The following is a 16,828-nucleotide window of genomic DNA, read 5'->3' on the forward strand; positions in this document are numbered from 1 at the left end:
GCTGCTTCCTCATCACAGATTTGCAACTTGGAAATTAATGTAAGATGTGAAATTGTCTAACAGTACAGGATATACAGTCATACCTCCGCTGTACCACTGACCAATGGCCTGTTTCTTCCTTTTTTTTTATTGTCAGGACAGTGGAGGCACATGGAGGCACCTACATATTTTGCAGCCTTGGTTTTCAGAGCCTCCCATTAAATTACAAAAAGGTTTTATACATGTATCATAATTGTTATTCATAAACACAAATAACTTCTCATTGCATATTCATTATTTAAAGCAAGAATAACCTGACTGAGCTTTATGAAGTACCTTTGGATTTATACCTATATTCTTGAAATTTTATTTAAGTTCTACCTATGAAAAAGTTGCATAGTAAAATGAATAATGATCTCCATATTGAAATCACCGTAAATATCATTTTAAACATCTTTTTATTTTTGTAGTGGTGTAATTTTTTTAAACGTCTGTTTTCATTTCCATATTTCAGACTCAGCTTTTCATGTTAGATATCTATTCAGAAGTCCCTTAATAAGCTGCAAATAAATGGCAGACTTTTGCATATATTGTAATATGTAACATCCAGAGCACACTAGTGGATTAAAGTATTTGTAATTACAAAATAAAACTTTGCTTCAGAAGCTTCTATGTTCTTGCACACAGACACTTCTGATTCAAATTTTTAATCCTTTTATAATTTCTTAAGCCCAAGGGCTGACTGGAAGTTAATGAGGTTGGCTGATGCTACAGGCAGTGCTTGATGTGCAGAGAGGAGTCTGCAAAGTGCAAGAGAGCTAGCACTGTCCTGTCCCTGTTGGTGAAATCAAATGTTCTTACTGAAATTTGCTGTCTTTGCTGAACAAGCTCTGCCTTTTCCATTTAAGTAAACACCTTCATCCCAAGGAATTGGGGCAAATTTGCTGATTAATTCTCCAGCAAAGAAGGTAATTTAAATTTTCCAGTAGACAGGAGGAGAATAACTGTATTTGACATAGATGACATTTTGACATTTTCCAAAATAAAGCAAGGGTCAACTGATCTCCCAAGCACCAAGGGATAAGACAAGAGGAAATGGCTTCAAGTTGTGCCAGGGGAGGTATAAGTTGGATATTAGGAGAAATCTGTTTACTGAAACAGTTGTGTGGCATTGGAACTGGCTGCCCAGGGAAGTGGTGGAGTCACCATCCCTGCAAGTATTCAAGAAATGTGTGGATTTGGAACTTAGTAGCATGGCTTAGTGGTGGATTTCAATACCAGGTTTTTAAAGGTTGGACTACATGATCTTAGAGGTCTTTTCCAACCTGAATGATTCTGTGATTTTGCAAACCTACAGATGCATTTCCAAATTGACAACTATTTCAGAAATGTATTCCAAACCACACTACTGACATCTTATTGGATAAAAATTCACCACTTAATTTTAGAAAAGTACCTGTGAGCAGTAAGACATGATAATGACTTTCTATGTTAGATGTTTGGGCTGATAAGAAGTACGAATAAAAATACAAAATGATGACTTTCATTAAAATCTCCTTCCTCTTTGATAGTCCTCTCAGTTTACACTGAAAAATAAGTAGCATGTTTCAGTTTAAAAAAGTTTTAAATGTTTTCAAAAACGTGTCAGCTGTTAACTCTGAGCAACTCATCAATATCTTTTTTGGAAGGAAGACTGTCAGACCTTTTTTTCCACATTTGTTATGAGACACTCTTGCCATTCTTGCCCTTAAATATAGCTATTAATAAAGCTAGAAACACACATCAGAAAATGATTATAGACCACTTAATAAATATTCTGAATTCTCAGGTGGTTTTCTCTCCTAGTTTGCAAAACTATTTATTTCCTTTTGTCTTATATATACATTTGCAGTATAAAGAAACAATAGGAACGGTACTGGACACTGACTTCCACTTTACCAAAAGATTGTAGGAAAAAAAATGCACAAATGCAGAAGCAAATTAAATATTTGTTTGCATGGAGTCCTTCCCAATTTTTAAATCAATCACAGATCTGGTAGAAATTCACAATTTCTGAATAATGTGTGTTGGAATTAGAACATTTTCCATTTTTTTAAAAAAGTGACTTTATTTGGTTCCTGCATCACAGATATGAATGAACACAGCACCAAGCTCACCACTGCAGCTACAGGGAGGTTGCTATAATACCTGGACTGCCTGAATCCCATATCAGAACCCTTATACCTAAAGGTCACATCATCTTCTAACAGCCTAATTCACTTTGGGGCACAGAAATGTTTTAAATATAATTATAAATATACGCTATATTTTAAGCAATAAATGTCTGGGTAACATAGAGTAAGCTTCATATACCTAAAATGATAATATACACTGTAATTCTAGAGCCATCATGTAAATATATATATATATATACACACACATACGAGAAATGCTTTGTTCAGAAACCAGTTGGAAATAATAAGAGAAAAAAGTTTAAACAGATAAAGACACCAAAGAGGTACAAGTCCTCTTAAGAGTTGTAGAGTACACCAGATATTTTTCAGTTTTGTGACTGTTGGGTTATATTTTTTCCACACAGGTGAAACAAAATACTAAGTCCTTGTAGATAACAGTTTCACCAACTGGTTACCAGGTGGGTGAAGTGACTCTGTCTCTCCTATTCAAGTTTAGAAAAATTTCCATCTGCTTTGTATCTGCATGAAATGTTCACAAATGTGAAGCAATACACAGTGGACTGGAAAATAATAAGCTCGAGAAGAAAAATAATAAAACTGATCAGAGCTGGAAGAACTATGAACTCACTTCCACCCTAAAGATATCCAAACAATCTAAAGACTTTGTTATAAAAGTGAACATAATGCTTAGAAAACAAGAAAGAACAGCAAGACATAAATCAAATAAAAATATCATGCGGTTGTGGCTTAGAAAACTGCATGACTTGTACAACTCAGTATGTACCACATTCTGCTTCTACAGCCCTTTACAGAGCTGGATAATTCAAGGCTGCCTGAAGGACACAAAACACCCACGTGTCCATAACCATTGCAGGCCTTGTTAGGAAGAACTCAAGGCGGCCACCTAATTAAAAAGTGGATGTTGACAGACAAGAAAGCAATCAGCCATATTCTATACCTTGCAAGGAATAGGAAAGGCATTTTCAAGTCAATTTGAGATGAAGCGCAACATGAGGAGAAGGTATCATGAAACATTTGCTACGCTGAGGTTACAAAAAGCTTTTCTGAAGGAAGGTTCACAAGCACGTAGCAAGGTCTGCGAAGAGACAATCAATAAGGATAGAAACATCCTCTCGGGTATCAAGAAATTATTAGATGCCACGGAGTGGCCAGAAGGGATAGAAAACTGAAAAGGAAATACAGCTGTGAAAGCTTTGACTCCTCTACTGTATTCCTATGAGATATTAGTACTAAATGTGCTGGGGCTGTGGCCTTGGCATCAGACTTACAGCCGAATACATCCCTCAGTTGCAGGCAGTTAAAAGCAGTGTACCAGAGAACAGGGATATCCTATGCACCTCCAGAAACGTGCTTGCGAATAGGATACAACATTGCTGTGAATATTTTTAATAAACATCGACTTGAAAGAAGAGGCACACTTTGCCTCTGCAACAGACATCATCAGGTTAAATATTTTTCTTGACCAAGTACATTCTGAACACCTGAGAACATGTGTTGGGCATAAAGCTCTAGTATTCTTCCAGTAGCAGCACAGACATGGGTAAAAGAGAGCTGGAACCTCCATAATTTAGATTAATTGCTTACTTTGGGTATGGGGAAAGGTGCAGTGGGAGTACTACAGCCTCAAATAACAACCGACAGCAGCAAGGGAAGGAGGGAAGAGAATAAAAACCACCTTTGACATTCCCCTCAGAAATGCGCATCAGCCTGTCACCAGGAGCATTTTGCTTGGAACTCACTTAAAGCAGCTGTAAGAAGTCCTCTATGTTCCTTCCCCACAATCATCGCAGTAGGACAGGGCCACCGCCACTGCTGCCTGTGCCAGTAAAACAGATCATGACATTGGAGCAAAGATGGCAAGGCAGGAGAGAGCAATGGTGCAGTGCTCCTGGGCACGACTCAGACTGAATTTAGGCCTTGCTAAGGATATTAGCTTTTACTCGCTCTGAACTGGTAACCCCAAACCAAAATGGTACCCATGATTCCCTGCTCCCCTAATCCAGCAGACTGCTCTGGTATATCCCTGCAAAACAATTATTTTCACCAATCGTTTCCCAAATGGGGGTGCAAGATGTTTAGAAGAAATCTGCTTGACTGAGAAGACAATGCTTAAGGAACTTTGATTTTTTACAAGCTGTCACCTAGCAGGAAACAGAAATAACTGCCCTGCTAAGTATGTTGGTTTAATGTGTGTTAAATGTTCACCAGTTAAATTATTAAATGTAATTACTGTGCAAGCAGCCTTCTCTCGTTATATATTTCTAGTAGCAAAGCCCATTAGCATGGCTGCCTTCCTCCTCCCAGCTCTGCTTTCCTTCTGACACCTTTGGTGTGGCAGCAGGAGGCGATGAGATCGGCCAGCCTCTAGCTCAGGATGCTGCACAATGTTGGATATGGGAAAAAGGAGGCAAGGCCTATGCAACCTGACCAGCAGCCCAAGGCCTAGTGCAGCTCTCCAAGCTGCACTGCCTTACCTCTGTTTCCCTCTGCGCTTTCCTGTTACACTGCTGTGACAAGAAACGAGTTGTGCCAGACATAAAGGTTTGGGAAGAGTGTTTTGTTGCCTTCATTTGGAAAGTTTGCCTCATGGCAGACCCTGGTCTGTCCCCTGACACAGCACTCCAAGACCTGGGTCTGAAGCAGCAGAGAAGTGCGCATTTCCCCCGACTCTGTCTGCTTTGAGGAATTTTTCAACAGTATTTGTGCTAAAAATAATGTCACATCTCTTTAGATCACTGAAGTGAAAGTGTATTTTGTGCATTAAAAAAACCCAATTCACTTAAACCCTGCTAAACCAAAGCTCTTATTTCACCACATCCTCATTACATCCTTAGGTGTCAACACACTCTTCATTTTTTCTCAACGAGATCATTCTTACCTCATCATAGAGATGTTCCAGAGTGTATTGAATAACCAGGATTATAAATTAATGTTTTTAATGCAATTAGGAATATTGCATGGATTGGAAATGAATTCCTAGCTAAGGCATTTATCAAACAAGGAATGTAACTGCATCTTTAATTTTGTTAGTCCTAATGAAAACAATAAGATTATTCATATGATTAAACTTAAGGTGACTTGTCAGAGAAAAGTGTAAGAGTGTATGATGTATTTGGACCCAATTCAGAACAATACTTAGGAACACGGCTGGCTGTGACCTATCAAACACTAAGCACTTAAAGCACCGCATAAGATCAGACAAGGAATAAGGAAGATTACAAGATGACATCTTTTGTCTGTGTCTCTCTCACAAACCTCTGCTCAGTCTTATAATGGATTTCACAACCATAAAATACCAGCTTTACAATATTTGAGTAAATCTTAGTACATCAGTAATAAAAATACCAGCAATAATAAAAGAATATTGAATAATTCTCCCAAATGTACAATCAGAAAGCTTCTTGTAGCCTTCAAGATTGCAAACAGCTATGGTTAGAAGTTGAAGAAGTGGGTGAAGAAATTAAATTATGGAAGATGAATAAATCATAGACATTTAGACATGTGTAATGTAAAATATAATATGTCACCTTGCTGCCGCATTGGTGATTATTTTCAGACTGCTGGGATTACGAATCAGTTTATCCAGGATGCTGACAATCTGCTCAAACTTCGGTCTGTTGTTTCTGTCTTTCTGCCAGCAGTCCAGCATCAGCTGATACAAGGCAGCTGGGCAGTCCATAGGTGGTGGCAAGCGGTACCCTTCATCAACAGCCTTAATTACCTGCACAAGGATAAAAGTTTTTGAGAACTTGGAGGCACTTAACATCAACTTGTTTTTATCAGTTCTGTGAATCACATTAACATGGACATTCTGTGTTTAAACAAATGTGTTTATTCACTAATTGTCTTGCAGTGCAATGCTCTTGGTTTATCTGCAAAGTAAACCAGGCAGTAAATTAGGCATACAAAAAGGGCTGTAGGCATGTTAAGATACAGTATGTGACTTTGAGGAAGGTGAGAGTCTAAAAAAGATCTCCAAAACTCACATTTGACTGAACTAACTCTGTAAATAAAAGCTATAGTTAATAAGATGTCTGCTTAAATATGCCAAACTTCAAAAGGTCTTGAATATCAATGATTCTTAGCAACATGTGTCCCACACTCTCCAGTGGACATTGCATGCAGCAGAAGACCAGCCAACTCAAGGGAGTCCCTGCACTGAAAGGTAGAAAGTCAGGTAGAGAACTGAGACTGTAATTAATCTCACAGTGTCAGAAAACACTTTAAAAACATACCATGAGGAAACTATATATATATTCCTACTAGGCAGTGCAGCCCCATTTCCTTTGTCATTTATCTAGATGCAGGGTCAATAAGATCAAAACTGTCATTTGACAAAACAAAATTTAGTCTAGTATTTACAATGTTATTGAACTTTTTGATTGTAAGTTTTTCACAAGACTACAAGGCCTCTTGATCAGTCCTACTATATTTTTTGCACCATGAGTCAAAAAACCCGACATATTCTAAGTAGAAAATGATAAAGGACTATTTTGTTATCCTTTCTGCTTTATCTGGATCAGTTAATCAAAAAAGCAGGAAAAAACTATTCTGAATCAGAACAGGGATAAGAAAAAATCTACAGTTAAAACAGTCATGAAGCCAAAATACATAAGTGGATTAATATTTCTGTTTCTGATTTCAGTGTGAACAGCTATTATGAAAGGCATTCCACTAGTACTTCAGCCTATGTAACACAATTCATTAATCTCCACCAACAATTGTAAAGCTTTCATGGCTAATTAAAAGAAATATAGAGCTTGCTGCAGACTTGCATTCCAGAGGTACTCATTTCAAAAGAGAAATATATATATATGGAGAGAGAGAGAGAGAGAGAGAGAGAATTTCATATAAAGTAACATAAACAATGTGTGATTACAACTATGTTAGTGACTTTCTTGAATGCTATGTACTATATGTACTAGCAATGACATATGCCAACCCTTTGGAAAATCTGTGCGTGTTAGTGAACTTGGTTCATAACTCCTATGGAATAAATCTAGGATTAGTGAGGCACCATCAAAAAACAGCCATAAGAAAAATCTTATTTTGAGAAATGTTAAGCTTCTTGCAGAAATATTGTGAGAGATATATTAATCATTTGGATTGCAGACTTGGACAGTTCACTGATGTTGCAAAGAAGCCTTTATTGGAAGTCTTCTAATCAAATACTCTACTTCTCTATTTTATCCGTTGATTACTTCCAGAAGTATTTTGGTTTTATTAAACTCTTAGTAGAAATGCTCTGCTTCTCTTTTTCACAGGCTCCAAGAGCAATTTATTCTGTGTATTTGACATTTATGGAAACCTTCTATGTAATATTATAGAAGTGGAACCAAAGGGCATCCACAGAAATTTAGGAGGGCTTTCTAACAATAAGAAAAGGAATGTAAAAGGGAATGACATCATTGCAGTGGAACTGTTTGAATCATCCTACAGAAAACCACCAGAGTGATAAAATCCTCTTAGTTTGCTCCTACAGAGGTCCAAAATACCCTGTTAAAAAGATGTTAGCTTTTTGTTAAGTTCGTAGGAACTTTTACCTGACCAGGGACATGTGCAAATTTTCATTTCTAAATCATCTTCAATGTCAAAAACTCAGAGCCACCTGGTTTCATTATGCTTCACTTACTTTCACAGTCTGATCCTCTGTTTGAGAGCATAACTCAGATAACAGCATACTCACATCCTGGTTGGACATCTCCCAGTATGGTCTTTCTCCGTAAGACATCACCTCCCAGAGAACAATCCCATAGCTCCACGCATCACTGGCTGATGTGAACTTCCGGTATGCAATGGCTTCTGGCGATGTCCATCGGATAGGAATCTTGCCCCCCTGGGAGCAAAATCAAATAAAAAAGTCCATTTGACTGTGATACAATGAATAGAATTTAGTACAATGGGATATTTTAAATGCATCTCTGAGATTATTATTATATAAGTGTTTAAAAAAAAACAACAGCGTAAGGTGGAAAATGCTATTTCCATTTGTCATTATAGTATCTTGGACGCTATACAGAGTAAAATACATTACAGTGCAAAACCTATTGAAGCTATAGATATGTAGTATAGTATACATACTGCATGCACATACATAAGTATATATACACATATATTTACATAGAGTATAATACACAGTCAAAAATTGAAAGTTAACAATGGTTGATTTTCAGTTATAGAATGTTTGGGAAATGTTGGTGAGATAGTCTACAGAATTAAGGATGAAAAGGTTAGTACCAGGCCCTTGCTTACATCCTAGATCCCTTTGCACAGAAAAAATTGCCCACTCTAGGCAAAGCCTGCAGAGACAGTCAGAGAAAGAGAGATTTAGATGGTGGTGTTTGTGCAGGGAGGAGAGTAAAAAAAAATGCCATCTGAGAAAGTGGTTTTAAACTTTATTTTTTTTACAGTCACGATAGAAGAAAACCATTCAAGATTAAATTATTTAATCTTGAACAGAATTAAAGCTACCATTACAATTAATATTTTATTAGTTAGAGGAACCTGTCTCTGTTTATCGCTACTATTTGGTGCCATAGGTCAAATTGGTAAAATGCACACAAGCAGCCTTGGGCTGAGTTTCTGCAATCTGAGAATTAGAGGGAAGAGACAGTTTCCAGTGGTGCCAGATTTGACAGAGGGCTTGAAGACTCTGATTTGTGGGTCACACAGGGGAAAAAAAAGAAGTCCGAAAAGACAGCAGTGCAAAGCTTCCTGCTTAAGGCAATCTGAAGTGAATATATTTGAATGCAGAAAATTGTGAGAATATAAAGTTGTTTCCAGTTCCAGGGATGTACAACATATAGAGAGATGTTCTCTAAAGATATTACACTAGCCTGTAGCTATTTGAGGTACCTCTGCAAACCCCTTTATATTAGATCATGCACCTAACTTCACCATAACCTCTGTGGGAAAGGAGTGCTATTACTTCCGCTATTCAGTGGAAATATTCTATTACATAACAAGAAATAAAGCATAAAGACTTTGCCTACACTTCCATAAAGTGTACCTGCACTGAGGGCAGGCATACACTTACCAATTTTAGTTCAACTAGCCTGGTTAACAACAGAAATGCGGACATGAAGCATTCATTAGAAACCTGAAGACAGCCCATGTCGGAGCCTAACCATCTGCAATTTCACAGATAAAATTGCTCAAACTCACTTAAATGTAAGAAACACAGGCACATGTTGCTCAGGCTGCAATTCAGACCTCCAAAATGTCACCAGATATGTCTTAGAAGCTTGGCAAACGTCAGAGAAAGGATATAACCTGGTATATATACTTATATATACATATATATATATATTTTTTAATCAAACCCATCCTATTTAGCAGACTCCCTACCTTAACCAAAAGACAAACCTGCATTTCACACAAAATCGTGACCATTAGGTAAAAACTGAATTTCCACATTACTTGTGGACCAACAAATAGGACAGAGAAAATACACAGGGGTATTTCAAAACACTGTTTCATCAAAGAAGCCAGGCTACAGAGCCCAATGTCTGTCACTTTCAGACTGGGAAATCTATAATGAAACGTCCTTTAGTCACAAAAAGTATATTTTCTATTCATCATATGTTATTCATAATTCCCAGTGCTGCTGTTTAACAGTACCAAGAGCATAACAATGATTTTGTTTTTCTCATACCCTATTGAGAAACAATGCTATATGCATTTTATAAAGGTCCAGAATCCCTCAGTGAGTCCAAGGTACAGCTGAAATTGCAAAGTTCTCCTGTGTGCCAGTGTTTTAACAAAAAATCAATTTGCCCTTTAAGATGTTGGGATGACAAAGAAATCGGTGCCACTTTTTCAACCTTTTTTTCTACGTGTATAGTAGACTGAACTTTGTTTTCTTCTCCTTCAACAGGTCATGCAATAAGTAATGTGAATACTAGGGGGAAAACCAGATCCTAAACTTATAAGAACAAAACCCCACCACCAGAAATAGGAAGAGCTTCCAAGGCAAGACAACATCTACCACTCATCCCACAGGCTCAGAAGTCATTTGCAATTCTGAGCAGAGTCCAAGTGTAGCAGAAAGGCTGCACAAGCAGCAGGTCATAAAAGAGATCAACACTGATGTTTAGTTGGAGAGAAGTTTTGACTTCCTGGTCAGGTGGAGAGAACTGTTGATCCTTGCTGCTAACATGGCAGTGGAGCAACCTGCAGACAAGTCCCAAGCCTTGCCTCACCTCTGCTGATTCCTTCCCTTGTGCCTGGAGACATCAGCACTGCTGGGAAGCAAACTGTTCCACCTAAATGGACAGAAACTGAGATATAGGAAAAAGTATCCTCAGTGGACCCATGGCAATGTAAGCCAAGTCGCGCCTCATTGTCCAGCAATTGCTTTGGCTACATTTTCAAAAGAGAGATGGCAGAACATAAACTTACGATGTTCCACATAAGAAAGTCCTTGAGGCAGTGAATAGTGATGCTGTTTTTCTTACATTGGCATAATAGCTGGTTTTCTGAAACATAGAAGTATCACTTCAGAATACTCAGAATCCTACTGTCCTGAAATTTGAATTTCCGTGGGTGGCTTCAGGCTCACTTTTTCAATTTTGTGTTAAGATGTGAAAATGGAACCTTTCTTGCTGAACCGTAGAGAAATGATTGTCAGATGCCACATGGAAAAATGTGCTTGTGGCCAGAACATGAGCACTTTGTGTAAGGGCAGGAAATATCATTTTTGATAGAAGGCCTTTATAATCTTGTAGGAAGTCATTTATACAATTGGAGAAAAACATTTACACAAAATGATGTTAATTAATCTCCAAGTATTTTAGAACTGCCTTATTGCAGGTTAAGGAAGATTATAAGCTCAATGAAACAAAGTTCTTTGGTCTGTGTTTGTTTTAGTTAAAAAAAATGTAAGTACATCAACTCCACTACAAGGAAATACATTTTTTTTTTTGCTAAGTCTTAGCTGCAACTCTATACAACTCTGCAGACACACGTAGCATTACCATAAACGAGAGTAAAATAAGAAGAGTATTAAAATGTAGCTAAAAAATAAATCAACTATCACTGATCATAGTATAAAAACTGTAATTTTGCTATTCTGCTTTCCAATTTGTCATAAAAATGTCAATCTTCTCTTTGTATTTAAAAGGGGACTTTGTTGACTCATATCATGAATAATTTAAGAGCAAGAACAGCAAGCAAAGTTCTGGTAAATATTTTTTAGACACATAAGCATTTTAACACAAAAACAATTCCTCCCAAAGGACTATGTAGCACACACATTTTAGCAGATGTTCAAATATCAGTATATGTAGAAAAATCTGAAGAGTCATATCAATCTAAATGCATGATGTTCTATCACTATTACCTTTGAAAACGTTAAGGCTTACTGCGATTTAAGAAGTCTATTTGCAATTCCAAAAACATGTGGTCATTCAGCATAAGAAAATTCCTTCTCGCTTATCTCCACCGTTTTAAATACACATCTCATTTGAACATGTAGCACCTCTTCTATTTTCTTCTTTGTCAGGATTGAAGATATCTTACATTAATTATCTTTGCATAAACAAAACTGAATACTTTCTCCTAGACCACATATTCGGAACTAGAACACTAAGTTTTCCTACTTCTTTCTTTATCCATCTCTTGTTTGTTATACTCTTTCCCCAGTCTCTCTATATTTAAAATTAATATAATGATTCCTACTCTAAAAACTGCTGTAATGAAAGTGCTAAGAAACCCTACACTTGTTACACATTGTCTTGTTACACATTGTATGTCCATTAGGTTTTCATACAACTTAGTCTTCTTTATCTATATGGCCTCACTATGGGCAAATCATACCTGATGATGGGGTTACAACATTGGTGGTTAAGACAAGCTATGTCCCTCAATGGCCTGTATTGTGTCCGGTGTTAACATCTTTGTTGGTGACATGGACAGTTGGACTGAGTATTCCCTCAGCAAGTTTGCCAACGACACCAAGCTGTGTGGTGCTGGGGCCGGTCCTCTTTAATATCTTCATCGATGATCTGGACGAGGGCATCGAGTGCACCCTCAGTAAGTTCGCAGACGACACCAAGTTAGGTGCATGTGTCGATCTGCTTGAGGGTAGGAAGGCTCTGCAGGAGGATCTGGATAGGCTGCACCGATGGGCTGAGGTCAACTGCATGAAGTTCAACAAGGCCAAGTGCTGGGTCCTGCACCTGGGGTGCAATAACCCCCCTAAGCAGAGCTACAGGCTGTGAGATGAGTGGTTGGAGAGCTGCCTGGCAGAGAAGGACCTGGGAGTGATGGTGGATAGTCGGCTGAATATGAGCCAGCAGTGTGCTCAGGTGGCCAAGAAGGCCAACAGCATCCTGGCTTGCATAAGAAACAGTGTGACCAGCAGGGCTAGGGAGGTGATCGTCCCCCTGTACTCAGCTCTGGTGAGGCCGCACCTCGAGTACTGTGTTCAGTTTTGGGCCCCTCGCTACAAGAAGGACATCGAGGTGCTTGAGCGGGTGCAGAGAAGGGCGACGAAGCTGGTGAGGGGCCTGGAGAACAAGTCCTACGAGGAGCAGCTGAGGGAGCTGGGCTTGTTCAGCCTGGAGAAAAGGAGGCTCAGGGGCGACCTTATCGCTCTCTACAGGTACCTCAAAGGAGGCTGTAGCGAGGTTGGGGTTGGTCTGTTCTCCCACATGCCTGGTGACAGGACGAGGGGGAATGGGCTTAAGTTGCGCCAGGGGAGTTTTAGGTTAGATGTTAGGAAGAACTTCTTTACCGAAAGGGTTGTTAGACATTGGAACAGGCTGCCCAGGGAAGTGGTGGAGTCACCAGCCCCGGAAGTCTTTGAAAGACGTTTAGATGTAGAGCTTAGGGATATGGTTTAGTGGGGACTGTTAGTGTTAGGTCAGAGGTTGGACTCGATGATCTTGAGGTCTCTTCCAACCTAGAAATGCCGTGATTCTGTGATTCTGTGCTGTCGAGCTGCTGGAGAGAAGGGATGCCATCCAGAGAGACCTGGAGAGGCCTGAGAGGTGGGCCTGTGCAAATCTCATGAAGTTCAACAAGGTCAAGTGCAAGGTCCTGCAAATGGGCTGGGGCAATCCCAAACATGAATACAGGTTGGGTGAAGAGTGGATAGAGAAAAGACCTGCGGAGAACGATTTGGGATACTGGCTGATGAAAAGTATGACATGAACCAGCAAATGTCTGCTTGCAGCCCACAAAGCCATCTTTATTCTGGGCTGCATCAAAACTAGCGTAGCTAGCAAGTTGAAGGTGATTCTCCCCCTCTACTCTGCTCTCCTGAGACCCCACCTAGACTACTATGTTCAACTCCAGTGCCCCCAACAAATGAAAGACAGACTTGTTAGAGCAGTTCCAGAGGAGGGCCGTATTTCAGATCAGAGGGCTGTAGCACCTATGAAGAAAAGCTGAGAAAGCTGGAGTTATTTAGCCTAGAGAAGAGAAGGCTCTGGGTAGACCTTATCGAGGCCTTCCAAGACTTATGAGAGGCCTGCAGGAAAGATAGGAAGGGACTCTGTCAAGAAACGTAGTAATAGGACAAAGGTAACAGTTGTAAGCTAAAAGAGTGTAGGTTTAGATTAGATATTAGGAAGAAATTCTTCACTACAAGGTCGGTGAGTACTAGAACAGGCTGCCAAGAGATACTCTGGATGTCCCATCCATGGAAGTGTTCAAGGCCAGGTTGGATGGGGCTTTGGGCCAGTGGTCTAGCAGAACGCGTCCCTGCCCATGGCAGGGAGGGTTGGAACTTGGTGATCTTCAAGGTCACTTCCAACTCAAAGCATTCTATGATATTGCTATTCCTTATCCTCTAGTGGAAAATCTGACGCTCTAATATTATCAGCTCCTACTCTTCAAAATCAGGATTTCTGAGGAACATTCAACGGGTAAGACAAACTTGCTGAAGAAAAAACAAAATTATATTATCTATCTATCTATATATAAATCTATCTAGGCTTATTGCCTGGGAAAAAGGTTTACTCACATTTGTTTAAAATGAGCTTATAAAGAGAAATTTACATGTGCACAAATGATTAAGTTAGTGGCAATACATTTACTGATTATTTTCTGAGGATAAATGCAAGCTGTATATATTTTTGTCATGGTCTCCCTTTAAGGATATGCTTAGCATGAGGGCAGATAAGCTGTCTGAATCTAGGAAGAAAGAAAGCCTTGGTATTAGGGATGGCTGGAGTTTGTTATTACAGTTCCAAATCCCAGGCAGCCTAGGTCACAAAGCCACTCTCAGGGTTTGAAATTAGTAAGCCAGCAGCAACTGAAGGTTTTATCTGCTCTAGATGGAGCTGTGATTCCTACAATATCTGGCTTTTCAGTGTAATTTATCTCAAGCTGATGAAGTCCCCACTTTATTTCTCGCACGCCTAGCACACTGGCACAAGGCAGCTGTTTCCAGGCCTTTGCACCCCTCCCAGTACTGTGATTTATCTCCTGTACGGGGTGACTGCCACAGGCCTCTCAGCCACAGGCCTAGAGAGAAAAGAATCAAGAAAAACAGGTTCTAACAGAAAAATTAGAACAACTTTTGCAGGAAAAGCTAAAGATAAAAGCCTCGCTTTAATTAATTACCTGAGGACTTTGGCTATTCAGGAGACACCTTACTACTGCTGAGCAAGATGGTTTCATGTGAGTGAGATGAGCCTGGCTTACCCTCATAAGCACCTGAAAATTACATGACCCTACTGCTTCATCCCTTACTAATTAATATTTTATCTTGAATCTAACTCTTTCCTTCTCAAGTGGTAAATGATAACAGAGCACTGCTTCCCTCTGACATGCTGTCGTGGTTTAACCCGACCGGCAGCTAAACACCACGCAGCCGTTCGCTCACCCTCCCCCCTCCCTCTCTGGGACGGGGGAGAGAAATGGAAAGTGAAGCCCGTGAGTTGAGATAAAGACAGCTTAATAAGACAGGAAAAAAAAATAACAAAAATAATAATAACAATAATAATAATGATGATACAATGGTGATAATACGAAAGTAATAATAACAATAATAATAATGATGATACAATGGTGATAATACGAAAGTAATAATAGTATGTACAAACAAGTGATGCACAATGCAATTGCTCACCACCCGCTGACCGATGCCCAGCCTAACCCCGAGCAGTCCGGCCCCCTCCCCCCGGCTAGCCACCCCTATATATTGTTTAGCCTGACGTCAGATGGTATGGAATACCCCTTTGGCTAGTTTGGGTCACCTGTCCTGGGTCTGTCCCCTCCCAGCTCTTACTGCACCCCCCAGCCTGCCCGTTGGCAGGACAGAGCAAAGGCTGAGATGTCCTTGGCTTAGTATAAGCACTGCTCTGCAACAATTAAAGCATCGGGGTGTTATCAGCACTCTTCTCATTCTAAGCCAAAACACAGCATTCCACCAGCTACTAGGAAGAAAATTAATTCTGTGCTAACTGAAACCAGGACACATGCTTATCAGAGAAGAGAATTTGTCGTAGTTTTTTTTTTTTGTTTGTTTGTTTGTTTGTTTGTTTTGGCGACATTCCTCAGCAGATTTGGTCGGCTTTACTGTGTTTGCACATTTAGAAAAAAAGGAATGAGCCACAAATAACTTCTGGCAAAAAGAAGTTGCAATAACAGGTGCAGTGCAAGGGCTTTTCTCAACAAAGCACTTCCTTTGGCACGCCAGAGAGCAGTGCCTCGCTGTGCTCTCCCTGCTCCGGCACGGTTACCTGGGGACATGGTTATCAAGGTACTTGTCACCAAAGTACAATACATCTTGAGTCATGCAGATTTAAGGCGAAGTGGGTTATGCATGCAAATATAGTAACTGGACAGCATTGTACATTGAGATGCCATGAACACCACTGATGTGCCCAAGGATGAACTTAGTCTAAATTCATCTACTGATTAGCCAAATACTATGCCTTTGAGAGAGATAATTACAGTCCTTCTACATATGTGATGGCTTAAATTTACTTCCAGTTCATACTGTATGATTAGTCCACCCACTTGTTATACAGAAAACTAAAAATAATAAGAATAGAAAAGATCAATTTGACAATGACAATTTTAATACAGCCTTGGCCTTTCAATTAAAATCAAATAAGTATGGAGAACATAGATAATTACAGTACATCCCCTCTGGCACATTTAGTCAGCCTGCCACAGACACTGGCTTCTGCTTCTGTAAGCAGGCAGACCTCAGGCTGCTGAAGGCCTTTTGTGATATGAAAGCAGTGACAGTAATTCAGGAGCTAAATTATGACCCTGCCAGGTAGAAAAGTTTTCTTACAAATCCTGATTCCCCGTATTTCATAGATACACCTGTGATCTTTGTGCTTCAGAGCTCTTGTACAATAGCATGAATATCATAGATTGTGTATTGAAAAAGGAAACATTATATCTGTTAGGCAAAACTTCAGACACAGCTTCTGAGAACAGAACAAAGTAAAATTCCACCCAGTCAATGTTTTATGAAAGCTTAAAGGGCTGACTGGGCTTTTTGGGGTATACCAATCCAGCATTGCAACTATGAATTAAAATGATGTAATCATTCCCAGGCTTTGACATTTCCAGATAGAAAGTAGGGGCAGAAGAGGAAGCTAAATACATAAAAGACTTACCTTCAGAACTATGTCTATAAATTTGCCTAGTACTTCTGACATTAAACAAAGAACTAGGATTGTGATACA

General features: G+C 39.4%; 1 protein-coding gene across 1 annotated transcript in view; it reads right to left on the reverse strand.

Moving 5' to 3' along the window:
• Positions 1-16,828, reverse strand: part of EPHA3 (EPH receptor A3) — a 220,073-nt gene that overhangs the window by 13,489 nt on the left and 189,756 nt on the right. Inside the window, exons 14-15 of the mRNA XM_082765208.1 lie at positions 7,861-8,010; positions 5,702-5,895 (exon numbers count right to left, since the gene is read on the reverse strand). Coding sequence (XP_082621334.1) covers positions 5,702-5,895; positions 7,861-8,010 — 344 coding nt within the window. The remainder of the gene's footprint in view (positions 1-5,701; positions 5,896-7,860; positions 8,011-16,828) is intronic.

The sequence above is a fragment of the Aythya marila genome, assembly GCF_965140915.1.
Source record: "Aythya marila genome assembly, chromosome: 1".
NCBI lineage: Eukaryota > Metazoa > Chordata > Aves > Anseriformes > Anatidae > Aythya > Aythya marila.